Here is a 27,655-nt window from a genome sequence, read left to right as displayed (position 1 = left end):
TTTTTTTATTTTCTTATAAGACAATCTGCTTTGTCTCTTTCTTTGATTGCATGCATGTTTAGCTTCGTCTCAAAGTGGAACTTTGGAGTCGATTTTTTGGTTTTTTTTCTTTAGTTTTTTCCAATTTGGTGGATGTACCGCCGATTTTTTTTCTTTTATGTGTTTAAGGTCACTTTGGATTTATCTTTTAAGGTTTGGGAATCCCTTGCAATGTCCACCCTTCACATGATTACGACTATAAAGTTAATTTGTCTAATTATTGACACCTAGGAAAACGACCTAGAAACAGAACCATTTTGGCCACCGGTTTTCAGGCTGATGATTCGATTGTCCAGTTCGAACAGATGGCTCATTCTGACAACAAAAAATAAAAAACAACCAAAAACCGTTGAATGGGTTGATGAGTCGACAATTAAACTGCTTGGGTCAATGGGCCGTTGACTGATTCAACGATTTTTTGCCAGGGGACCAGGTTTGGAGTAAAACAGAACTGGTTGCCTAGATAGTTCCCGGGGCGAACTAGGAGTTCTTGGTGTGGAACAAAGGACAACTATGAAATAGAACTCAGAACTATCATTGTATATTCGTGTTCTTTTATATGAGATGCTTTGCTGAAGTAATATTTAAAAAACAAGTACATAATGATTTCTTTTAAGTCTTTGTATGAATTTCAAAATTTGAGTATTTATAATTGTAAATTTTTTATTAAAAAACCATTATCTTTTTTAATATAACAAATAACAATATTACAATTTCATTCCAGCCCCTCGAGGCTCCTCCGCTAGTATTTTTATTATCGGGTTGGGCTTATTTATAAAAGCCCAAATTGGCCCAAAAAATAATCGGTCAGATATTTACGGCTCGAGCCCGCGGCCAAGCCCCCTGGTTTCCAATTCCATTGCAGCGGGAAGCAACATAGTGTTATTTTTTTCTTTTTTCATCCATTTTATAATTTGTGATAAATCAATGATCCGGGCAGGACAATAATCGGATCAATTTTGATCGGATTCGGATCCCTTTGCAGGCTGCCAGGCTTCGGTGTTTTAGTTTTTCTCTTTCCTGTTATTTTTTCCAGGTAAGAACAGTGGTTTTAGCTTTGGAACTTCAAAAACAAATTTGAGTATTCAGCATGAAGTTGTCCTCAACTTGCACCCAGTTGCAATAAACAAGCAGATGCGGATCTTGAGAATTTGCATGGTTGAACTACACTTACCGTCTGATTTAAATACTAAAAGATTAGATCAAAGAAAAAAGTAAAGATCAACTCTGTTCAGCTGATAACCAATGGCCATGATTGATTCTTTACTTGAGAAGAATTATTGGTGTCACGTCTTAATTGTTGATTAAAATTAATTAACTGTCATTATTAATTGCTGTAGTTAATGGGTGACAACTATAGCCTGAAGATCCGAAGCAGGGCTTGTAATTTGTAAGAATCTGAATCAATCTGGAGAGGAAGAGTGAAATTTGTTTGCTTGACAGAAGAAACTGAAGATCTGTTGACTTCATATATATTATATATAGAGAGAGAGAGGGTGTGAAAGGGAGGAAGAGCAGACCAAGATGGGATGCTCGTTTTCTGGTTTGAATGCTCTGTATGATGTAGTTAATGGCGGAGGGGATGTTTGGATCAATGAGAATCGTTTCAGGATTTTGAGGCAGCTTGGAGAAGGTGGTTTTGCGTATGTTTATCTAGTCAAAGAAATTGTTAAGGACGTGGCTACTGATGGGGGAGTTGGTGGTATTGCGAAGAAAGTCAAGGACCCTTCTTTTGTTTCAGGTTTGATCTATTTTCGTATTGGATTCATGGGTTTTTATGAGTTTCTCTTTGTTTTCATTCTTCGTGAACTTATTTCAAGTCTAGTTTATCGGGAATCTGAAAAATATAATTTTTTTTTTTTTTATGTATTTAGGAAGTATTTGTATCTAAAAATTTGATCTTGAGTGCCTATTATCGTGAATTTCGTTCTGCAATTTTGAAGTTGTATCCTTGCTATTTTAGGGGATAGTGGGTTTCTTCAGTTTTTTTCTGAATTTTGTTGGGTCGATTCTTATTTAGTGATAAAAATGTGACTTGAGTAATGCTCTGAAAGGTTTATTGAATCGAATTAGGGTTTAATGTTTCTTTGCTTCTTCAATTATTGATTTGGAATTAAAGAAAAACTCTGAACTTCCCCCCTGCTCTGTTGCTATTTTGTAATAACGAGTGGAAATTATTCTATAAATTGACTTCAACGAACCTTTAATCGTTGCTTCCTTATGGCACTTTGGTTTCCAGCACGATCCAATTGTTGTTTCTGAACTTAATGATTACTCGTTTTGTTAATGATCTGACTATGAACTATGAACTTGTCTCTCCCTTGTATTTTTATTAGGCCAGTAAGCTAGACTAGGAAAATGTCATCATGGTTAAGGTGCAGTACTGCAGTATATCCCAACTGAGCTACAGGCTGAGACCCTGACTAATCTTCCATTTTTGCAGATGATGGGACTTATGCAATGAAGAAAGTCCTAATACAAACTAGTGAACAGTTGGAGTTGGTGAGAGAGGAGATCCGTGTTTCATCTCTATTTAGTCATCCCAATTTACTTCCACTTCTTGATCATGCAATCATTTCAGTTAAGGAAATTTCTTTAATTGTCCTTGATATCTTTCTTTGTTCTTCACAATGATCTGTATAAACACCTAGGGATACTGCTAATCTAAATATATAACTTTAGTCGCAGATTGGTAAATCCTTGAATCAGTTGCTGATAAGTGCACTGACCAACCTGACAGACTCATAAGCTGAACTTAGAATTCTACTATTGATCTCAATGGATTTGCCTTTGAGAGATTTATCTTATATTGCATAATCAAATATTCTTCAAGCATGTTATACTGATTTTTAATGTTAATCATCATCATCCAAGCCTTAACCATTAGGTCATGTGTCAGGTCTATCTTGTTTAGCAAGGAGAATTCTTCAGGAAAATGAGAAAACGGAGAAGCAAGATCCTGAATTATTTGTGAACTTCTGAATATACCAGTCAGTTCTAGCATAGGATCTCTCATATCATATATCAAAGAAAGACATGACCTATGAAGATATCCTCTAAAGATATTAATCATGTTCTCTTCACCTGGCCTTTAACATGCATCTTGAGCTCGAAAAGTGTCTCACAATAAGGAACAGTCCACGCTCTCCACCCTAAAAAAATGTTTTCTTTGATAATTATTCATTCTAAGCTTTGTCCTTTAGTTTTAATATGTGTATACTTTATCTGTCTAGGCAACACAAGAAGGATCCGGGAACCATGAAGCATACTTGCTATTTCCTGTTCATTTGGATGGAACTTTACTAGACAATGCTAAAGCTATGAAAGCAAAGAAAGAATTCTTTTCTACCATTGATGTTCTTCAGATATTCCGACAGGTAAATTAGAATCCCTATATCTTTATTCCCTAATGTGGGAGTTTTTTTTTTTATTTCTTTATACAATCCACATTACAATCACAATTTTTCTGTTTGACCTAATATCAACCTGTTCGCAAATTTAGATTTTATTATTTCTTATTCTATGCCAAAATAATATTTTAGTTGAAGAATTGCCATGCTCCCTCTACATTAATTCTTCTCCGCCTCTCCAATATCATGGGATAGTATATGCTTGTTGCCCATCATCGATGCTTGGTCTAAACTCTAAAGTCTAAACATGAAAGGGCTAATACCCAATGTTGGGCTGGTATCTTGGTCTGAGCATGATTAATACTCATATTTTTTTTGAGAGAAAGTAAGGTATGAATGTATTAAGAAAACAAAAACAGTATAACATGCTGCTATGCAAAAAGGGGGGGATGCACATCTAATGCCCATTACGACCTTAAACCCCCACCCTCTGCTTTACAAAAATATTATCATATACAAAAAAGGAATTGAAATTTCTTTCCCTACAAAGCTTGTTCATAGCCAGCCAGGAAAACAATTTCCCCAAGATTTTCTGGAAAACTGAATCAACCGAGCTGCTCTTGTTTTTGAACATTCTTGAGTTTCTCTCTTGCCAGACACACCAAAAAACTGATGCAGGAATGATATTCCATGCTACCTTCCCCCTTTTGGTTAGACCAGCTACACTCCAGCTCTGTAAGAAGTCCACCATTGATTCTGGGTTGCAGGTTTGCACCTCAAACATTTTCCAAATCCTTGACCAGACCTCGTGGGCAAAGTCAGTGTAACATCAAGTGGTTAACTGATTCGACATGCCCATCGCACAACACACAATTATTGGACTCCAAAGGCATGCCCCTCCTAGTTAAGTTATCCCTGGTTAGGATTCTGTTGAGGTAGGTGGTCCACACTAAGAAGGCTACCTTTGACGGCACATTTTTGCACCAAATGATATTTGCTGGAATGGCCTGTTCCTCTGATCTGGACACGTATTATAGAAGGATTTGACTGTAAAACTTCCAGATTTATCCCACTTCCACAGCCTTCTATCAGTGCTCCCAATCTCCACCTGAGTGCTGTATAAATTGTGAAGCATGTCCACCATTGCCTCCACCTCCCAGTCATTAAGGTTTTTTCTGAAACGAGGAGTCCAGACTACATTCCCATTCTGCACCTGTAAGTGGTCTGTCACCCAAGTTTCTTTGTCTACTGTCAACTCATACAAGGCAGGGAAAGACTCTTTCAGTGGCCTGCCTTCACACCAGGAGTCTTTCCAGAATTTCACCCAATGGCCATCACCAATTTTGAAGCAGATACCCTTCATAAAAGGGTCGAAAGCTTTCCTTGTGCCTTTCCACACAGAGAACCCATAAGTCTGATTGGGCATCCCTGGCTCCCATCCCGTGTGGCCTTGTCCATACTTTGCAATTAGCACCCTTCTCCACAAACCTTCTTGCCTCTCACTGAACCTCCAAAGCCACTTTCCTAGCAAAGCTGTATTAATATCCTTCACTCTCCGAATGCCCAAACCCCCTTGAAGTTTAGGATTGCATACCTTTTTCCAATTAACCAAATTATATTTCTTCTCACCCTTCCACCCTCCCCATAAAAAAATCTCTCATTTTCTTTTCGATTACATTAGTCATTCCAGCTGGAATTGGGTATAAAGAAAGCAAGATGATAGGAATGGACAACAGAACACTCTTCAATAAAGTGACTTTACCTCCAAAAGAAAGGTATTTAGCTTTCCAAGAGGTCAACCTCTTGTTAAATTTCTCCACTATGTATCCCACATGGCTTTGGAATTGCAATTTGTGCCTAGTGGCATCCCTAAGTACTTCATGGGTAAACTGCCCAGCTTTGAAGGCTCTGCACCTCCCCCACCGCAACCAACTCACTCTTGTGCAAATTTATGTGAAGACCCTACACAACCTCAAGCCACCGAAGAACAGCCATAACATAGCTCAACTGATCAAGAGAAGCATCACAGAAAATGAGAGTATCATCAGCATACTGCAGCAAGGGTACCTCTATCCTTTCCTCTCCTACTGTAAAGCCTTCTATAAACCCCCCTGCAGTGGCCCTTTTCATCAGCCTGCTCAGAGCTTCTGTCACACAAATGAAAAGAAAGGGAGAAAGAGGGTCTCCCTGCCTCAGCCCCCTTGAACTCTTGAAGCGACCAAAAGAAATGCCATTCACAAATACAGAGAACGAAGGGGTGTTGGTGCAAACCTTCATCCAGCTCCTCCATTTGGAGCCAAAATTCATTCTTTTCAAAGTATAGTTCAAAAAATGCCAAATGATATGGTCACAGGCCTTCTCAAAGTCCACTTTGCAGAGTAAACCGGACCTTCCACCTCTCAATCTTGCATCTATCAATTTGTTTGCCACTAAAACCCCATCAGCCATAAATCTTCCTGCCATGAACACTCCTTGATTCTCTGAGATTACAGTACCCAACACAGGCTTTAGCCTCATAATTGGAAATTGGAACTTCTATCTAGTTATTACTTTACTGAAATCACCTGTTCCCAGGATCTCCATGAAGAATTTGGTTCTTCTAGAGTGAGTTCAGTTGAAGATAAAATGCAGCTTTTTATTTGGGAATCACCTTGGATTTTTTTCCTGCTTGGTGTGGATATGCTATTCAAAACACAAACTTTTTGCACCTATTTAAAGTTTGAATTGTACATTAAGAATTGCTTTCTTTTAAACTTAGCCTTTTACTTATTTATTATTAATTTGTCAGTTCAATGATGTTGTCACTGGAGTATGGCATTGTTGTCCATGCAGCAGTAACATTTTCACTAAGGGCCTTTACTACAGCTTTGTGCAGGTTTGAAGCATATGCACAGTTACGAGCCTCCGTATGCACATAATGATGTGAAACCAGGTAATGTCCTCATCACACACAGAAAAGGACAACCACCACTTGCCATATTGATGGATTTCGGCAGTGCTCGACCTGCAAGGAAACAGATTCGCTCTCGTCAAGAGGCAGTACAACTACAGGTGCTTATTATATTATTTTTCTTGGCATTACCATGTATCCAGTATTCAATAATAGTTGTGCCTCCATGCTTTTTTCTTGATCAGTGTTTGCTTCTGACTTTTTATTTCAATCTCATATTTATTATGCTTAATTCCACTATCACAATGTGCTTGTTGTATAGGGTGATTTCAAGGAAAGTTCAATGTAAAGAAATGTTATGAATGTGAATACGTTGTTCTACTAGGCATGCAAATCATGGTTATTACACTATGCGTAAAATGGTCTCGGATATAAAGTGTTACAATTGACCACAAAACTTAAAAGATGTGCAATGGGAAAAAATATGTATATTTCATTTAAGAAGATTATGAAATCTTTGTCTTTAGAACCACAACTATAACTTCCTCAAGGATTTTCTTTTGTCCATTTATATTTTATAGATTGAAGATTAGATTTTTTTAAGCAACCAACAAAGCATGACTTTTTAAGGTTAGAAAAAGGGAAATTTCAATAGACTCAATAGAAATATGAGGTTTTTACCTTTTCTTTTGTTTGGTTTTTCTTTTGGCAGGAGCAACAGAAAATCAAGGAATTTTCTTTTATTACCAAAATATATTTTTCATCTTGTTTTACACACTGTTATCTCCTATACTTTTTACCTAGGAACAAAATCATCATAATTTTGTAATGGCATGTTATCTTAAAATACATGACCATTAGACCATTATAGGTCTCTACCGTTATACCTTTTTTTCTCATCCTACTCATTTTTATTATTATAGTAACAATATAAAGCAAGAAAGCTAAATCGGTTGGATGCAATTCCTTTTGACTATTTATAATAAAAATGAATATAAATCCCTTAGATGATAGCATATAAACCATTGGGTAAGGAATTTTTCAGTCAACATGTGAGCCACTTTGTAATCATTACCAAACAATGGGGTGGGAATGGAATGTCCAATCCCAAATCCAGTATTTGAATATGATCACGAGTTTTTAGGCCTGTAAAGTATGATGCCATCTCGCAAACCCATCAGGACATACTAAATGAGTTGCTTAAAATCATTGGAGAGCTTTGAGAAGAGTGGTGGGAAAATCTCAAACCTTGCACTCATTCATTCAACTTTTCTTTCCTAGAATCTTGTAATGGACCTAAACTTATCCTTTCTCCATTATCCTGGATACACTAATTTGTATTAAAATCATGCCCTTTCAAACAACATTTTTTACCCATTCTGGGAATCTGGTTTAATATACTGCAACATCAGCTCCCTGGGCATCCTTTTGTCTGCTGGACTACACAAGCCTTGAGCTTCTATCTCAGTCTAGTCTTGATTTCTGTTAACCTGGGTCAATAGTTTCTTTGTTTTGTGACACCATGATGTAGACAAAAAAGAGATAGATACCAAAACATGGAAAGAAAATGGGAGAAAATGCTTAGTTACAGGAGGGGAGAAAGAGCTTTACATGTTTGCTCATACCCTACTACTACTAGATATTACTTTTATAATTAAAAGAAAAAGACCACAATATCCAAAACTGTAGATAGTCTGGAGTATGGAGTTACTCCATGATTACCTGAAATAGTATGCACATTTTGGGAGCTGGGCTTGGTGGTGAGATATAGGAGTTAGGCATGGGAGAGGAGAGGAAGTTCAAGCTGGCGGGGAAATGGAGACTGGATTTGTCCATTGAAGCAAAATCTTTCCTCTTTGAGCAGGGAAGGACAAAGGGGAAGGCTCTATTGAAAATCAAAGAAGGGAGCAGGGCGTCGATTCTTCTAACAGAGGAGGCCTGTGTGTGGCTGAAAGGCTTTGTAGATGGAGCTGTAAATTCCTTTCGAGAAGAAGGTTGGAGAAACTCGTTGACCTGTGAGAACAAGAGGTTCGAAGCTGTGCTAAAAAGGAATGGAAAAGGGTGGTTCATTATGGTCACCGAACTCTTTGGTTTTAACAAAAAGCAAGTGATGTGTATTCCAGAAGGTCTGAAGCGAAGAGGGTGGGCTTCTTTCGCTTCTAATCTTCAGGCTTTTCTCTTGGAGGTCGAAGGTAGAGTAGAAGAAGCCCCTGGCTCGAAGGTTTGTTCTGTGCTCCGCCCAAAGCTTCACCCTGAAGTTTTGGTGTCCAGCTCGTCTGTCATCCGACGAGTAGCAGTGGAAGAAGGGAGAGGGAGCTGGGAGAAGAGGGTGGTTCTAGTGGCAGAAAGGGTGATAGAAGATTGGACGAAAGTTTTAGAAGTTTTAACAGAGAGGTTGGGATCAGAGGAAGATGTTTTGTTGCTACCTTTTGCTGAAAAGAAAGCCCTACTAGATATTGGAAGTAAGACTTTGTTCTTCAATTCTTTCCTTGTAGAAGGAAGCCTGATTAAGGTCCAGAATTGGGCTCCACATTGCAACGAAGTTGAACCCAGAGCCGGTAGCTTTTGGATTAAACTTCTTGGTCTTCCCTTCAACCTTTGGAATGACCTTATTCTGGGGAAAATTGCTAGAGCAATGGGTGGAGTTCTGTTGGAGGCTAACTTAAGCAACTTGAGAGCGGTGGAACTTAAGGTTGCTGGGATCAATCCGGAGAACTTGCCGCAGATCTTCGAAGTCCTCTCAGAAGAAGCTTGGCACAAGGTCTGGCTAGTTTCAAAAGTTGAAGCTTTGCTTTGGGGAAGACGACCAGAGGTTGAAGAATCTGACAAGCTCGCAGGGGGGTGTACACGTGGCCTTCAGGGGCTGGCGGGTAAGTCTGTTGAGTGTGGGCGTTTTACAGAGGAAGGGGAACAGTGGCAGGGGTGTTCCAAGACTCGAAGCCTTCCTATTTTGGCTTCTTTTTCAAATTTTTTTGAAGAAGGGTTGTGTAAAGAGGGTGGCCCGTCCTATGCTGACGTGGCTAAGTTGGGAAAGAGCGGTTCGCGCGCTAAGTCTCTCTCCGAACCGGCTCTAAGAATGGTCGAGCCGGTCGGGCCAGTGGGTGAACTTCCTTGCGGATTTAAAAGCCCACGTGACAACTTAAGTCATCACGTGGGGCGGGACAGGCATGGGACGATGATAGATGACCTCTTTCATCTATCATCGTCTAAGTCTCGCCCTCTCGACAGTGGAGGGACGAAATCTGCGAACAAGGCTGGAGAGTGCCGGCCTCTGTGCTGGGTCCGACGAGCAAAATCACAGCCTTTCTGATCGCTCGAACCCGCGCCTATTCGAGAGGCAGACCAGAAGAGAAAGAAGATGCTGATCAAGGCTGGTTGAGTTGCGGTTCAGATTCTGTTCATGTTGATAGTTCAGACGACTGTGGGAGTTCAGGCAGTGCGGCAGTTGAAGCTCTACCTAAAGATCAGAACAACGATTCTTTTAGCCTGGACTGTTTGTTCTTAGGGGATTCGGTGGGGGAAGGAAAGGTGGAGGGGGAGGAGCGGGTGTTTGATTTTAACCCATTACTGAGTTCTAGTGCTTTGCAAGAGGCCGAAAAGGAGGTTGCTCGGGTCTTCTCAGAGCAGAACAAGGGTACTTCACAGAGAGGTACATACTTGGGTACAGAAAGGGGTCTTTGTGTTGATACAGCGACAGGGATTTCCCTCCCCCATCTCTGGGAGACAGAGTGCTCTGTTTTCCCAAAAAAGAAAGTGACTACCTCTCCTTCGCCTGTGCTCTCTCCTCTCTTCTCTACCTCAGGTAAATCCCTCAACTCTGTCAATTCAGTTTTGGATACTGATGAGCGCTCTGTATCTCTTGTACCAGATTCTCTTCCCAACCAAGAGTCGGAAGCCCCTAGTCTGAAAGCCACATTGAGTCTACAAGGGGGGGAAGTGGGTGAGGAATCATGCAGAGAGACAATAATTAGGGAAATCTTAGAAAGCCTCTTGGGCGAAGTGGAAAGGAAGAATTTGCAGAGAGGGAGCCTGGAGGGGACAGACAGGGTTGTGGTCGGAGGTAAAGTGAGAAGGAACAAGAAGCTTCCTAGGAGTGAGGAGAGTGCTTCTTTAGGGAAAGAGGAAACTTTTGGGGAAGAGTCAGTTGCAGAGTTTGTGAAAAAGTTGGGGTGCAAGCTGAAGAACCCGAATGACCTAAAAGCCTACATGTAAAATAAAGAGGACAGCAAGATGAAGTTCAGAAGGCTGAGTGAAGTGGAGAGATTAAAAAAAGATATTGAGGGGGACAAGAAGTTAGAAGTGAAAGGGATTAGAAGAAAAGGGTCTAAATAGTTCTTGGAGGACTTAGGGTTAAAGCCTTTAGTTTTCAATGAGAATCCTAAGTTGGAATGTGAGGGGGTTGGGCAGCTTTAGGAAGAGAGCAACAATCAAAGAGGTAATTAAGAAGTTCAATCCGGACGTGGTTATGCTTCAGGAGTCCAAAAGAATGGATTTTGATTGCAGCTGGGCAAGGAGTGTGTGGAGTTCTAGAGGTATTAAATGGGTGGCTGCTCCTTCGTGGGGTTCCTCGGGAGGAATTGTGACCCTGTGGAAAGAAGAGATTCTCTTCGGTGTGGAGGAGCTAATTGGAGATCACTCTGTCTCCCTGAAGTTCAAACAGGTGGCCGATGGGTATGAATGGGTTCTAACAAATGTGTATGGCCCCAATGACTATAGGCAAAGGGAGAAATTATGGGAAGAATTGAGTGACATTAGAGGCCTTTGGGATGGACCCTGGTGTGTGGGAGGGGACTTTAATGTAGTGAGATTTATGGAGGAAACCAACAACCCCAGACAGAGAGTGACAACAAGTATGAGGAAGTTCAACCAATTTGTGGACTCTTTTAATCTCAAAGAACTTCCCTTCCTAAATAATAACTTCACTTGGTCCAACCTTCAATCTCAGCCAATTTGCTCTAAGTTGGACAGATTTTTGTTCTCAACTGATTGGGAGGATCATTGGGGCAACATTTCTTCTAGGGCTCTCCCTAGACTCACTTCAGACCACTGGCCAATAGTTTTGGTCAAGGAGGAATTAAGAGGAGCAGGGCCTACCCCTTTCAAGTTTGAAAATATGTGGTTGTCTCATCCGGGTTTCACTGAGAAAATCAGAGAGTGGTGGGAGCAAGCGAATCCGGTAGTTGATTGGGAGGGAATGAGGTTCCACAAGAAACTCCAATACCTAAAATCTCAATTAAAGGAGTGGAATAGGCTGGAATTTGGAAGATTAGAAGAGACAAAGCAAGTTCTGGTGGAGCAAATTGAGGATTTGGACCTGAAGGAAGAGAGAGGCCCCTTTGGAGAGGAAGAAAGGAAGTTGAGATGGGTTTTAAGGAGGAAGTTGGAGGACATCCTGATCAAGGAGGAAATCAGTTGGAGGCAAAAATCTAGGTGTAAGTGGCTAAGGGAGGGAGACAGAAACACAAGGTTTTTCCATTCAGTGGCAAATGGAAGGAGAAAGAAGAATTACATCTCTAACTTGGAAGTTGATGGAGCAGTCTTGTCTCACCCGACTGAAATTGCAGAGGCCCTAGTAAATCACTTCAAATCTATTTTTAGAAGGCCTATGAATGAGAGAGTGTGGTTGGAGGGTTTGGACTGGCCGACTCTTAGTGCAAAGAAGAGAGAGTGGCTAGAAAAAAGATTCGATATGGAGGAGGTAAAGGAAGCAGTTTTCTCTATGGATAGGACAAAAGCTCCGGGTCCAGATGGGTTCACAATGGCTGGGATATCTTGGAGAATGATCTTGCTTCGGTCTTTGAGGAGTTCCACAGGAGGGGTGTTATAAACCCGGGATTGAACTCAACTTTCATTGCCTTAGTCCCAAAGAAGAAAGATGCCTCCCAACCAAAAGATTTTAGACCTATTAGTCTGGTGACTAGCTTGTACAAAATCATTGCTAAGGTGTTGTCTCTCAGGATAAAGAAGGTGCTCCCCTCTATTATTGCACCCAACCAAAGTGCTTTTGTGGAGGGAAGACAGATCATCGATCAGATCCTCATTGCAAATGAGAGCTTGGAGAGCTTTAGAAAGTCAAAGAAGAAGGGAGTGGTCTGCAAATTGGATCTGGAGAAGGCTTTCGACTTGGTTGATTGGTCATTCTTGATGGAGGTGTTGAGGAGTTTTGGTTTTGGTGACAGGTGGTGCAAGTGGATCTGGGGCTGTGTTAGGACTTGCCATTATTCTATCCTGGTGAACGGGATTGTGGTGGACTTCTTTCCGGCGTTGAGAGGTCTAAGACAAGGAGATCCTCTTTCCTCTTTTCTTTTCACCCTTATTGTTGATGTGTTTGGGCGATTGATCCATAGAGCAGACTCGAGGAATCTGATAAGAGGGTGGAGAGTAGGAAGGGAGGAGGTTCCCTTAACTCTTCTTTAGTTTGCAGATGATACTATCCTTTTCTGTGAAGGAGGGAACCTCAGTTGGATCCGAAATCTAAAGTTGACAATACAACTTTTTGAGCAGATTTCTAACCTCAAGGTAAACTTCGACAAGAGTTGTGTGGCGGGAGTGAATGTGAACGAAAGAGACCTAAGGGAATCTGCAGATGAGCTAGGTTGTGCTATTACGGATTGGTCCCTGACTTACTTGGGCCTCCCTTTAGGAGATAATCCTAAGAGTGTCAGCTTTTGGGCTCCGGTAGTGGAGAGGTTTGAGAAGAGGCTAGCGGCCTGGAAGAGGAGTTATCCTTCTTTAGGTGGAAGAGTCTCTCTCATTAAATCTACCCTAGCTAACCTTCCTGTTTACTTTCTGTCAGTGTTTAAGATCCCCTCAAAGGTTTCAAACCTTTTGGAAATTAATAAGGAACTTTCTCTGGGAGCTTGGAGAGGAGAAGAGAGATCATAGGGTGAGTTGGGAGGTGGTCTCTAGGTGTAAAACAATAGGAGGTCTGGGGATTGGTAATTTCAAGAAAAGGAACATGGCTCTTCTAGGGAAGTGGTTGTGGAGGTTCTCTTTGGAAAGGGATAAATTGTGGACTAAGATTGTGGCTAGCATTCATGGGTTGGAAGACAATGGCTGGGATCCTGGAATCTTGGCAAGGGCTTCAGCAGCTTCTCCTTGGAAATCCATCCACAATCTGCTTCCAGTTTTCTCCCCTTGGATCAGGTATGGTCTAAACTCTGGTAACCGAATAAATTTCTGGGAACATCTTTGGGTCGGGGATTCTCCTCTGAAAGACAAGTTTCCTTCCTTGTATGCTCTTTCAGACTTGAAAAATGAACCCATTTCTTCTTTCTTAGTCCCTTCAGCTTCCACTTCGGACTTTGGTTAGAACCTTGGCCTTCGTCGGGCAATTAGGGACACGGACTTGGATAGCCTGGTAGCTCTGCTAGCCTCCCTTGAGGGTGTCTTCCTAAACCCTGCTAAGGAAGACACTAGATTTTGGACCCTTTCTAGCTCTGGTACCTTTTCTTGTGCTTCTTTCTTTGAAACTTTAACTCAGCCTCCTACTCCCCTGGGGTTGTCCTTTCCAGTTAAGGAAATTTGGAGCAGACCTATTCCTCCTCGGGTGGGTTTTTTTTGTTGGGAAATTTTCCTAGAAAGAATCAACACTTTAGACTTACTCCAAAGAAAGAGACCCAACTATTGTTTACTTCCTAATAGATGTGCTCTTTGTAAAGCTGATGGGGAATCTGGCTACCACCTCATGGTCTCTTGTAAGGTTGCTAAATCTGTTTGGGAGTGGGTTTTCTCCCGTTTTGGGTGTTCTTGGTATCCTCCGGAGACTGTCCAAGGTTTGTTTTCCCCATCTCTTTTCAGTTGGCCTAAGAAGCGAGGGAAGACTATGTGGAGGTGTATTAGGGCAGCGGTTTGCTGGTCTTTGTGGGAAGAAAGAAACTCACGCTTATTTTCTGACAAGGAAAAAACTTTGGAAGACTTGTTAGACTGAATCCTTAAAAGAGCGGTCCACTGGCTAAAATCTTTGGAGTCGTTTTCAGATTGTCCTATGGATGACTTGCTAAGAAACTGGAAAGAGATTGCTTCCACTGCAAGATGCAAGAGGACTCTTTGTCCGTTCTGGTCCCCTCCCCCCTCGGGCTTTATAAAGCTGAATTTTGATGGCAGCAGTGTAAGGAATCCAGGGCCCTCTGGGATTGGAGGAGTTTTCAAGAATGAGGAAGGGATTGTTATTGCTTTATTCTCTGGCCCTATTGGAGAAGGTGACTCTCTTAGGGCTGAGATCCTTGCAGTGCTTGAAGGAATTTGAAGAGCAAAAGATCTAAATATTAGATGTTTGATTCTGGAAGGTGACTCGAAGGTGGTGGTTAATTGGTTGAAGACAGAGGACAGTGGTTTGTGGAACTTTAACAATGAGAAAAAACAGTTCTTATGGCTGGGTAGGGACATAGAGATTCAGTACAACTGGGTGAAGAGGAGTGCCAACTCATTTGCGGATGGGTTGGCCAAGCAAGGAGTGACTAGGGAGGCTGTTTTCTGGGCTAGTTTTTAATTTTCTTTGCTTTCCCTGAGTTTTCTGTTTTTTGGGGAGCTAAGTTATTTTATCTCCCTCTGTATTCCTTTCCCTCTATTCTCTTAATTTAATGAAATTGATGTTATTGATAAAAAAAAAAAATAGTATGCACATTTTGGGGTGTTTATCCTCTTTTAATCTTGCATGCAAAAAATTTTTTCATCTTAAAATGTTAAGTAAAACAGATTTTGTTGTCTGAACTTTAGTTGTACAGTTGTACCATGAACTTCTATACCTATGCATATATACACACTTTAGGTATTGCATCTAGTCTTTTCTTTTATTTTTGAAAATTGTCACATCACTGTTGATTCTCTACTGCATTTTTTGCTTTTTGTAGTCAGTTTTGACCAGTAGAACTAGACAAGGTTTGCATATATGAATCCATGACACACTCCACGTGCTAACAGTCTATTTTATATGGCCTGCTGTATAGGAATGGGCAGCAGAGCACTGTTCAGCCCCTTTCAGGGCTCCTGAGTTGTGGGACTGTCCAAGCCATTCTGACATTGATGAGAGAACAGATATCTGGTCTTTGGGATGCACTTTATATGCAATAATGTGAGGACAAATGCTTTGACTTATCTAGTTATGTTTTTCTTAACTGTGTGCCTTGTCTGTTTTAACTTCCAACAAGAAATTTCTATTATTTTACACTTTTGTGATTGAGGTTTAGACATTTATCTATTCAGTCCGCATAAGGGTGGATAGGTTAATTTAAACTTTGAAAGGTGCATATATCTGTACTACTTTTTGGGATACTAATTTAATTACTGAAGAAATTAGAGGCTCATGAAAGCATGAACATGGAAAAACTGTTCTTTAGTGTTATTTGGATTGTTACATGGTGGCAAATTTGCAATAAATCTTTGATTTGTATTATACTTGGTCATACCACCTGTAAGCTCAAATTAGGAGCATGTAGCAGCCATCTTACTGTTATGGACACACCGCCCGGCAGCGCGCTGCAGCGCAGTCATAGGCAGCAGCACGCACCGCACGGCAGCAGCACTAGACAGCAGCACACACCGCACGGCAGCAGCACTGTGAGACGTTCGCACCGCCCGGCAGCAGCAGTAGAGCAGGGCCCACACGACAGCTCATCAGGGTAGGCCCACACTTATCCTGCCACGGCAGCTCTGCTCGCCAACCGCCAGCTACACTTTCCCTTATCCCTTATCCTTAATAGGAGTTGAGTTACCCTTAGAAATAGGAAGTTAATTAGAAATAGTAGTTTGAGTTTCGATAGGAGTTTGAGTTGCGATAAGAGAGGGATTATTCTAGCCGAATACAATAAGGAAACCCTCCTGTAACCTCCTATTTAAAAGAGCTTGGAATTGGAATAAAGCATTGAATTTTCGATCAAGGAAAGAGCTTAGGAGAGTTAGGGTGATCTCTTGAACAAATCACCCCCTAGTTCGCCACAATAGGGTCAGCACGCAAAGGGAAGGGCAAGGGAAGGCTAGGAGTTTTCCCCGTGGACCGCCCCGTGACGAGATCCTATGCCCGGGCCCATAACACTTACCTAGGAGATTGCCTAGGTCCAAGGGCAATATATATATATATATATATATATATATATATATATATTAGATTTAGATCTCAACAAACATGAAACATCTTACATATTGCACTCTGTTGGACAGTGGAAACTGGCAAGTAAGAATGAACAGTGAATTTTAGTAGAAAGTTGAAATAGAGGATGGTTACAGTTATTGTTGTATATCATTTTTCAACTCATCTTTTGATATTATAGGCTTTCTGTGGTTTTACATGTGCCAAAGGTATAAATTTCGGTACAGATTTTGAGGGATTCTCACCCTCCATGGTAATACAATTAGATTTATATTTATCAACTGAAAAAAAACAGAAACATTTTACTTTTTGAGTGAGGTATCCGTTGTACATATAACGCAATCATGATCCTTATAAAAATGAACAGGGAAAAAGGAAGAGATGGTTGAAATTTTCCAGCCTGATTTTTGGCTCTGGAGATCTCCTTGGTGGAACCCATTGTGTTATGGGTTCTGACTCCTGTATGTTTATCATGTCTGGGTAAAGATGAAAGGTTATGGTTCTTGATGTGTAAATTGGCAAAGCTGATTTGGTCAAAAACATTTTGTGCATGAATTGCTGCCACATTTATTTGAAATTTACTGTTAAGGCTCTAGTGTGTTGCCTGTACTTCCAGAAACCCATATAAATTTGACAAACCAAGTTAAATCCAATGGCTGAAAATTTATTCATATTCGTTGCAATTTATAACCTGAATGATGATCTGTAAGGACATATTGGTTTCATTATCCATATCTTTATTCGTACATCGACATAAATGGATAAAAGATAGTGCATTTAAATAAATGATAGGAGGTACAAGATACCAAACATTAACTTTTCACCTTTAACTTCAAAATATGGATTGTCCTTGGTCCTTGCTGCTTAAAATGGAAACAATTAAAACATTATCAATTTCAGAAAATATTTGGTTCTACTTGTTTCCAATTTTCTTTTTTTTTTACAGGTATGGAATGTCTCCCTTCGAGTATGCGCTTGGGGAAGCTGGGGGAAGCCTTCAGTTGGCAATTCTAAATGCACAGATCAAATGGCCAACTGGACCCAATCCCCCATACCCTGAACCTCTCCATCAGTTTGTGACATGGATGCTCCAACCCCAGGCTGCAGTTCGTCCTTGCATTGATGATATCCTTATTCATGTTGACAAATTGATCTCAAAGTTCTCATCCTGAGTTAGACACAAGATCATATACAGTTAAAGTACAGTTGAAGCATGGGCTTACGGCTTTGTGGGTTGGGGTAGTAGTGTGTAAGTTGACCAATCTTGATTTGCATGTGAGAAGTCTCGGTTGGCCTACGGGGTGTTAGATCATTTTCTTGAGTATGATTATTACAGAATATTATTTATCTTCTTTTTTTGTAGCTTTATAATGTGCATTGATTCAATGGTAGTGTATCACTCTCTTCCTTTTCATCTGATCTCACTTTGAAATTTGAGTTTGGATCTTCTGGTATAACTATGCTTCTGACACTGGTCAAAACAAACAGTAACAGGACACATTTCTATTTCGATACTTGAAGTCACAAATATTTCAGCAAATTTACGAAGGCATGTGTTTGATAAACGAGTCCGGATCTGCTGACCACAAAACACTGTGCACAAGACCCTAGAGCCACACATCGGGAACACGTCTTGTACTTTACATTGTCATTTATGGAAAGATGTTCCCGATGTGCGACTGTATATAGAGTTGTGTGCACAGGATGTGGCCAGCGTTTTGTGGTCAACAGATCCGAACTCTCGATGGACTCCCCAATTTGAACAATTCATTCAAGTTTGTACCAGGATCAGCTAAAATGCTAGCTGCTAACGTACCGGACAAGAACTCCATTGAAGTATACCAAAGGAGGTGAAATGATGATAATGTAATCTCTAACTTGTGTATTACATGTAAGATATTCCTGTTCCTCCCTCTATATTCTGTCTTTAGGATCTAGATGAACGTTTTTCCCTCCTATGTAGTTGCATCTGTTGGTGATCAAAACGATTTTTCTTTTTTTTTTCTATTTTAATTGTATGTAGTAAATAAGAAAGAAAAAAAATTGGAGAAATATGCAGCCCACTGCAAAATTTTGAAATTACAGCCCTTATAATCTACTAGTAGCCCCCTTATAAATTGCATCCTGCCCGTGGATTTGGCATCAATCCACGGCCAGGATTCATCTCACCTATACGGTGGGGTTAAGAATTCTGAGGTGAGCTGAACAGTCATTCTCCCAAAAAAAAAACAAAGAAGAAAGTACAAGTACAATAATATGACAAGCCACCCACAAGATTCCAAAACCCAAAACCTAGGGGTACTCATAGTTCGGCTAACCGTGGGCCTTTTTTTGTAATCAAACCGGTACTACCAGTTTTTGGAAAACCGGTAACCTAAACCAAATTGAAACCAATCAGTTAACCGGTTAACTGGTCTGGTTAATTGTCGGTTTTTTGGTTTTTACAATATATATTATAAAATTATATATGAATATATAATAAAAAATTATAAATTATATAAAATATTATATTTTTAATAATAAATAATATATTATATATTATAAATATATATTTATATATAATGCATATTTATTAATTTATAATATATATAAAATATATAATATACATAAATATATATTAAATGTATAGAGATATATGTATATCGGTCAGTTCGGTTAACCGCCGGTTTTCTATATTGGTTAACTGAAACCAAACCGGTACCTCCAATTTTTAAAAAACACCGAACCAACCGGTTTAGTTAACTGATTTTTTGGTTCAGTTTTGCAGTTTTTTCGGCTGATTGGTTTTTCGGTTTTTTTGCTCATCCCTACCAAAACCTATATCACCAAGACTCCCAACCCCCTTTTAATACAGAATTTTCCTTCTCCATTTTTATAAACACAAACAAGGCCCACTACCAAAACTCAAAACACTTCACCCAGCAGCCCCCCTAAGATCTACAAATCAACCACTATCCTAGCAAGTTCCACCATTCAGGTATCCCTTTCAAGGCTTTATTTGTTCAAAGGATACCTCTTTTCCATATCCCAGAACATTCCTTTTGCAAATTCTTCCCCTCTTAAAAACAGACAATCCTAACATCTTGCTTTTTTGGACTTGGGTTTCCACTATCTTTTCCAAATCCACATTTCTTTCTACTTTTTCTCAGTTGATCCAATAACCACCTCCTCACATTTTTTAGTTGAGCAGAAATGGGTCCCACCTTCTTCTCCTCAGCCTCTTTTTCTTTTTTTGCTCCTTCAACTTTAGTTGCTGTGTTGCCTCTTAGGCCCTGTTTGCTTTTTGATAAGTTACTTATCCGGGTAAATGCAATTACTTAGGTAAGTTTCTTTATCCAGGTAAGTGTATTTATCCATGTTCTTTTATTTCTAAAGTAAAAAAAAATAAGAAATGACTATTTTAATCATAAAATCCATTATTAAAAGGGGCATTTTTGTCCCATTTAAGTGTTGAAAACTTTTCCTTAGGTGGAAAAGTTATTTACCCACCTAGGAGATGGATCTCACTTACCCGATTAAGTGATACCCAGGAAAATAAATTTTTCCTGTTCTCTCGTGGAATGCCCCCTTAATGCCATTTTCTAATGAGGACCACTAGTTATGAGTGAGAATTAACATAAAATAAGAAACGTGGAAGGTACCTTATTTACTAAGAAAATAGATTTCAAAAACAGGTTATGGTCTTTGCACTATTTGTGGTAATCTCAGACAAATTTGTCCTCTGCATTTCAAGTTGGCAACTGCATATTCTGATATCTGCATAAAACCCTATCTGACCATGCGATATGGTTTGAATGTCCTTTATTAAATTATGAGTTGCATGTCATCGACATGGTCTTTTTTTTTTTTATCACACAAAACACTCAGCAAGCAGGTCAGGTGTGATGCAGCCCAACAATCTTGTCATCTGAGATAGTAAGATGTCTTCTGTAGACAGATGGTTTAAACAAGTATCTACATACTCCAGTATGGCTCATTCACAGCAATTATTCATTTTCTGACGTTGATGAAATGGTGTTTTTAGTCGGTGATCTGTGTTGTTGGTCCCCATTTGCTGTAACAATTGTAATCGGAGGTGATGGAGACTGAGGAAGGAACAGTACAAATTTTTCCAGAGAGAACTTTCAACATAGACAGGACGCCATTGCACATCAACATGTTGACGCTGAGCTTAGGAATGCCATGGGTTTTCTTCCTGGTGGGACCCAACCGCCATATAAGCCGATCGAGCAAGGCGTCTTCGTGTCACTAACTTGTGGTGTAGGTGGATCCTAATCTCTGTTCTGTCTACATGGCATCTCTATGTTGGTTGCTGGGATTCTGGGTCGGCAGTTGCCGTCCTCTTACGTTGGTTGAATCAGCTTTTCTCTTATTGTGGATAAACAAACTAACGGTATCCTTGTGAACGTTAGTTGTCTGTTTTCTTTCTCTGTTACCACATGCCACAAGTCACAGAAAGTATGTGATGGGAGGTAATTACCATCTACAAATAGGGAGATCAACTTTTTCCTTTTCTTTTCCTTTCTGGTAAAATTGGAAGTTTTCTTAGTTGAAAGTTGAAACATCAAGTCAGACAGTTCTAACTGGCTGTCCAACTTAAGTTTTAACTCTGGGGGATATTGAATTTTATCAAGAAAAGTAGAGGTTTTGATAATTTCATACTGGAACAAATAAACTCAATTGGTTACATAATCCTGGAGTTTTGATTTTCACTCAGTGCCTAGGCCCAGTTTCAGTACAAAGGCGTGTCCATGGCTAATAAGTTTTTTTTTTTTTTTTTTTTTTCAGGCAAATCAAAGGTTACTAGAATGCTGGACACAGTAGAATGAGAATGACCAACAAGAGCAGAGTACGTTTTCTGTTGTTTTTCTTCTTCCATTTAGTCTCTTAGCATTTAGCTGGTTGTCGACTGTGAAGATGGACTCAATTATGTCCTCTTGTTTACCTCTTTCCCTGACCTCTCATTTCGACATGTCCAAGTGATAGACGTGGCTGGTTGGTTGGAGTCTGGCTTGGACATTTTCAACCACAAGAATGGGTCTTAGCATGCGGATAGCCGCGATGACTGACGCCTTTCGCGTCACAGCCTATGTGAATTTGACACATGGAATGATGCAGAAGGCGACTGTGACTGTCTTGAGAGTTTTCTTCTCGATGGGCCTTTAGATTTCATTCCTAACAGCTAACAACATTAAAGAAAGATATATTGATTCAAATAGGAGCCTCAAATAATAAGAGTGCACATTTTGGTACTCAGTCTGAGACTCTAGACTCTACAAGTAACTTCAATATCCATGGGCCATGGCCAAGGCTTGTTTTCAAGGCAATTCCAATGTTCCCAGTCATGTGAGGAGGGGCCCCTTAATTAATTGGACCAGTAAATATTAGAGCACCCACCTTGGTTTGGCAGTTTCACAGCTTTCTCATTTGACAAATAAAGCTTTTGAAAGCATATATCACAGCTACAATCAGCTGTAATGATTCAACAAGGGCTTCACCCACCAATTTGTGGATCATCCAATGGTCTAGGGACAGGATTTTGGGTTTGTTTGGATCACTGGGTGGAATGGGAATGAATCCCATTTCCACAGGAACAGGATTTTAATATGTAAATCTGTAACCCCTTTTTCTTTTTGGAGTTAAAAACGAACTAGTTTAAACCAGATCCAATCTGCAGATCCGAGAAACTTGTGAAACTGGTTCTGTTTTGTATTTCAATTGCCTTTATCCATGGTGACCCAAACATAGGGACTAGACTACCTCTTAGTCAAGGAATCAATTGAACTAGTGTAGAGTAGGACATTAATGCGACCATAAGCTGGACTGGGCTGTGGACCTGTGGTGTTGAGTAGATTTTCATGGAGATGGGGTCCCTTCATTAAATCAAAATCCTTTTCTATGTTACCTCTTGCAGTTTCCTGTCGTGAAGAGTTGGTCCATTTATGATTTATGTCAACCAATTGAACTGCTCATTAGTCACTTCCAGCCTAAAGATGATGTTTGATTTCATCTAATTACAATCCATCAACAAGACAGAAGGCCAAGAATCAATTTTATCATCACATGGGAACTCAACAACCAACATGATATTACTCGTGGGCCTAATTATAAAGGGGGAGAGAAAAAAGAGATACAAGCTAAAAAGAAGAAACTCCTTAATGGAAGTCATCTTCTTCTCTTTTCATTTCTGAATTCTGATATTTTTTGTTTAGTGTGAGAACTGTGAAGAGCCCACCACCAATGTCTGGGCGCTCTCAATCCTTTTTTTAGTAGGTCTCTGACTGCATGACCAACCAACAATGGTCAAATGTCCAAGGGAGCATTTCTAAAACCATTTCCTCTTGGAATTCATGGCCCAGGGTTGTCTTTCTTGGTTGATCTTCCATTGCTGTTAGGGCTACAAATGATGTAAGTCGGGTTGGGTTTTAACCATTAAAATTTGAATGAACCCGACCCGGAAACTCGAACCCAATTCAGTGTGAATTCTTCAAATCGGGTACCGACTTGCACATAATGTGACAATGAAGTATATGTCTCAACTCGGACTCTGGGACACGGATGAGAGATGGGAGAGAGTTTCCAGCATGTCCGGAGTCAGATGAGCCAAGTCTCAAGCACATGGCAGATAGCTGGCACATGCAACTCTCTCTCTCTCTCTCTTTCTCTCTCCTTCCAACTTTGACATAAATGATTCCCATTGGCCAAAGAGTGCCGCAACCACGTGTGGGTCCCAGGAACCTCCACTCAGCTCCTTGGCCCCCCCCCACTCGAGAACACAGCCAACCACAAGATAACGGGCCAACGCCTTTCACCCGCTTACATCTTGCCACGTGTCACTTCCTGGATTCTCTTCTCTCCCCAAAGTCTCCCGCTTGCTTATGCTTACAGTTAAACCCCCCCTCATCACTTACAACTCACACACACGACTCTCTAGTCTCTAATGTGAAGAGCAGAGCCAGATAGAGGGGGAGAGAGAGAGAGAGAATAAAGAAGGAATTCTGAGAAAAAAAGAATGATGCTGAAGGAAGAGGGGAGTTCCGGCGGAAGCAGAGGCGGATGGGCGCGGATGTGCGACTCCTGTCGCTCTGCAGCCTGCGCAGTCTTCTGTCGGGCGGACTCCGCGTATCTATGCGCCGGGTGTGACGCACGCATCCACGCAGTCAACCAGGTGGCCTCGCGGCACGAGCGCGTGTGGGTTTGCGAGGCTTGCGAGCGAGCTCCTGCAGCTTTTACCTGCAAGGCCGACGCTGCCGCCCTCTGCACCACCTGTGATGCCGACATACACTCGGCCAACCCGCTTGCCCGGCGCCACCACCGGGTCCCCATCCTCCCCATCGCTGGATGTTTGTATGGCCCTTCACCTACAAACCCCGGTAGGCGTGTGAGGCCTGATATCAATATAGAGGATGGGTTCATGACCCAAGAAGGAGACGAGGACATAGATGAAGAAGATGAAGATGAAACAGCATCTTGGCTGTTGCTCAACCCTGGTAAGAATGACAACAACCAGAACAATAATGGGTTCTTGTTAGGTGGGGAGGTTGATGAGTACCTCGATCTTGTGGACTATAGTTCTTGTACTGACAATCAGTACAATCAGCAGCAGCATTACAGCGTTCAGCATAAGAATGATGGGAGTGACAGCGTTGTGCCAGTTCAGTGCTTGGCAGTGAAGGAGGAGCAACAGCAACAAAATCTTCACCTGGACATGGATTACGATGCTTCAAAACCTGGATTCAGTTATAGTCACAGTGTAGGCCCTTCCTTTTAATAAACAAAACAAGGCTCTCTTCTCCTGTTCCATTAGTTTTTCCATGGCAATCTTCAATTGCTTGAGTTCCAGCTATTTGGGCCTAATAGTTACTTCTTGGTTTTTATTTTTCTCTTCTGGGGTAGGAATATGTGGTCCAATTAATTTCCTATGGTCTTTTCTGTTTATGGTTTCTAAATTTTGTTGTTGGAATCTGCATTCATAGTTCTGCTTAATTACTTTCCTATGGTCTTCTATTCCTATTTAGCTTGAATGGTTAGCTCTGGACTTAAAGTCTGCAATCTGTATATTAATTATGGCCTTCTTCACCCTAAAGGCAAAGGGAAAATGTTTCTCTTAGGCTGTTTTGGTTTGATAGATAATAAGAGGGAAACAGAAAGTTGAGGGAAAGTTATCAAGGAATTTCACAAAATCTGATAAGAACTTTCCCTTAACTTTCTGTTTCTCTTATTTTCTAACAGAACAAACGTAGCTTTAGATCTTTGACTTTGTTTATCCTATTTGCAGTGCTTGAGAAAGGTACTATCATGGGTTTCTCTCTGTTCTTTGCTTTTCTATTTCCCATTAAATACAAAGTTACTGTTAGATCTTCTGTATGTAGTTCATCATCATCCAAGCCTTTTTTTTCCAATTATATGGGGTCGGTTAATCTTCTATATGTAGTTCCATGCAATAAATGCAGCAAGTCCTTACAAGTTTATGACGTTTGGTTATTTGTTTCTTTTAGAAGTTGTCAATAATCATGGGTTCTCCATCTGATTGTTAAAAATTAATGTCACTCATCATACTGTAACTGTACCATGCCCAGTAGGCCAGTACATCTCAATGCTTATGATAGTTCTCATTCCAAATGATATTTCTACTATTCTCAGCTTGAGTTTTTTGGGTTTTCTGTGTAATTTTACAATCAGGTCTCCCTGTCATCAATGGATGCCAGTGTGGTACCAGATGCTATGATGAATGACATATCCAACTCCCACTCCAGACCACCCAAAGGAACGATTGACCTCTTCTCAAGCCCTCTTGCAATGCCTCCACAGTTCACTCCCATGGACAGAGAGGCCAAAGTCCTTAGATACAGAGAGAAGCGAAAAACTAGGAAGTTCGAGAAGACAATAAGGTATGCCTCTAGGAAGGCCTATGCAGAGACCAGACCTCGCATCAAAGGGCGGTTTGCAAAGAGAACAGATGTGGAAGTTGAAGTGGAACAGATGTTCTCCACCACTGTACTTGCAGAAAGTGGTTATGGTGTTGTCCCATCATTCTAACTCAAAAGGGGAAAAGAAGAAAGAGGATCACACCATCTGGGTGTGAGAGAAGTATGATCTGTCTGTATTATCACCATTACTATATTATGGCAAGCAGTTTGACTTGATGAGAATCATGCATGTTAACTTGCAGGTTCTCTTTTTCTTTTTTCTCTCTTCCCCCCTGTAAATACATAATAACGTCAGAACTTGTAATTGTAGCTTCTGCATCTATTTATTCCTTCTGATTATCATGCCAATTTTGAAGTTTTTTTTTTTTTGAAGCCATTGAAGTTTTGTTTGAAGGGAACACTATACTTGTTTAAGAAAATTCACTGCACTTTTCACCAATTGGATGAGAATAGGTGCTTACAAACTTCACCTTCCTGGTAAGAAATGAACATTTATACAAACCAATTATTAACCACTCTCAGTGGTCATTCCATTACCTTAGCATCTTAACTATAAATATATATATATATATATATACATATATATAAAAAGCTAGGTCCGAAGGGCATGTGAAAGAATTGGTGATTCCTGACCCACAGTAGGTGTGACAGACATCTGCAAGCTTGCAGCTAGGATTTCAGTGACATTTATAGACCATTAGATTATCCCTGCAGCTTGGGTTCAGTTCATATATAGCAATCTTCTATTAAGATATTAGAAAGTCCGCAAATATAATAGTGAGATGGTGGTGGTATATGGTAATCTTCTATCATGCAAACTTCTTTATTGTAGTTGAACTCATTCAAATTAAATCTCAATGGAAAAAATTGTTTGACTTTATAGACCATTCCATATTTAATATTTTGATCTAAACGTAAAGATATCAGAATCCCAACTCATGACTAGTTAGTTCATCAACCAAGAAATTTAAGTTTCAAAAGCATCCTTTTGCAAATATTTTAATAAATAAACAGTAAACATTACTAAAGAGGCTCCTCCGAGTTGAAACCCTTCAACCCAAGTTTCTGATGTATATTTTTAGTTAGACTCTTAGACCTCGTTTGCTTTTTGATAAGTTACTTATTCAGATAAATGCAGTTATTTGGGTAAGCTTTTCATGGGAAACACTTATCTGGGTAAGTGTATTTATTCATGTTCTTTTATTTCTCATGTAAATAAGGTAATGACCATTTTAACCATAAAAATCCATTACTAAAAAGGGCATTTTTGTCCCATTCAAGTGTTGGCAACTTTTCTCCTAGGTGGGAAAGTTATTTACCCACCTAGGAGATGAATATCACTTAACACCCAAGAAAATAAACTTTCTCTGGTCTCCATATAAATCTGAAAAAAAAAAAAGAACATGGGATTCTTGGTCAATGGGAACCAAAATCCCATTTACCAACTTTCCCCCCTCTCAAAATCCAAAAAAAAAATGCCCCCTTAATTCTATGATTCTATCCTTTCACTCTCACACTTATCTCCCTTCTACTTTTGTCTTGTTTCCTCTAGTTTTACGTGTCCAATCCAGACCCAATAACACAAACCCAATAACCAAAATCCCATTCTATCCTTTCACTCTCACACTCTCCCTTCTGATAGAGTGCCTCACAACACATCGCTGTCCTCCATTGGGAATATCCAACAGCTGAAAGCACTGTGAGAGTGGTGCGAGGTGCACTCTATCAGGAGCAAATCTGGATTCATATAAGAAGGCCTTCACTGCTATATTTTTTTGAATTGTACGCCTGAACCCCATGGGGGTCGTAATTCTTTTTTTTTTTTTTTTCATTTTTTGGCCACAGCACAGTACGTCAACAACAAATAACTCTTCAAAGTCGGTGGAAGCTGTTAGGACTCAAAATTCGCATTTCCACTGAGACAACCCAACTAATGTATCGACTGAATCAACTGAGTCACCACTCGGTTGGTCTTCACTGTTATACTAGGACCTCAAAGATGCGACACGTGGATAATGCCAAGTGGCATGTTGTCATCACTTTATTGACGCTGGCAGAAAGTTGATTAATAAAGCATGTTGTCAGTTTTATTCGAAAAGAGAAAAGAAATCCCTCTGGGTCTGGGCCTCTGGCTAGGCTAGTTCTATATTGCGTGAGAACTTAGACATCCACATTGTGTCCATTGCTCTTAGAATTATTGTTTTTCTCGATGAATTGCACTACAAATAGTATTGAATTTGGGGTAGAAAACTATAAAAAAGGGAAGAAAAAGCTCATTGATATTGATTGAGTAGCCTAAATTCACTGGTGTTCTTTAATAAAAGTCCTCTGCACTTTTTGCACCATTTGGAGGGAAAGA

General features: G+C 40.2%; 2 protein-coding genes across 3 annotated transcripts; both read left to right on the top strand.

The window, feature by feature from the left end:
* Window positions 1-889: 889 nt before the first annotated feature.
* Window positions 890-17,780, top strand: PK3 (serine/threonine protein kinase 3). Of its 2 annotated transcripts, XM_088903655.1 has the most exons (7): window positions 890-1,075; window positions 1,380-1,780; window positions 2,483-2,619; window positions 3,273-3,416; window positions 6,255-6,440; window positions 15,228-15,352; window positions 17,313-17,780. In XM_088903655.1, exons 2-7 carry the CDS (start codon window positions 1,564-1,566, stop codon window positions 17,536-17,538), a joined length of 1,035 nt encoding a protein of 344 aa, XP_088759781.1. In that variant the 5' UTR covers window positions 890-1,075; window positions 1,380-1,563; the 3' UTR covers window positions 17,539-17,780. The 2 variants fall into 2 exon arrangements, with proteins under 2 accessions (XP_088759781.1, XP_010257846.1); XM_010259544.3 differs by lacking the exon at window positions 890-1,075 and having other exon boundaries at window positions 1,084-1,780.
* Window positions 17,781-23,261: 5,481 nt separating this feature from the next.
* COL2 (CONSTANS-like 2) lies at window positions 23,262-25,644 on the top strand. The gene is made up of 2 exons (XM_010259545.2): window positions 23,262-24,119; window positions 25,049-25,644. The coding sequence occupies exons 1-2, from the start codon at window positions 23,379-23,381 to the stop codon at window positions 25,403-25,405; spliced, it is 1,098 nt and encodes a 365-aa protein (XP_010257847.1). The 5' UTR covers window positions 23,262-23,378; the 3' UTR covers window positions 25,406-25,644.
* Window positions 25,645-27,655: the final 2,011 nt, after the last annotated feature.

The sequence above is a fragment of the Nelumbo nucifera genome, chromosome 4 (assembly GCF_055504915.1).
Source record: "Nelumbo nucifera cultivar China Antique chromosome 4, China Antique-T2T, whole genome shotgun sequence".
NCBI lineage: Eukaryota > Viridiplantae > Streptophyta > Magnoliopsida > Proteales > Nelumbonaceae > Nelumbo > Nelumbo nucifera.
Note: the sequence above shows the minus strand (reverse complement) of the source record. Positions and strands in the feature narration are given on the sequence as shown.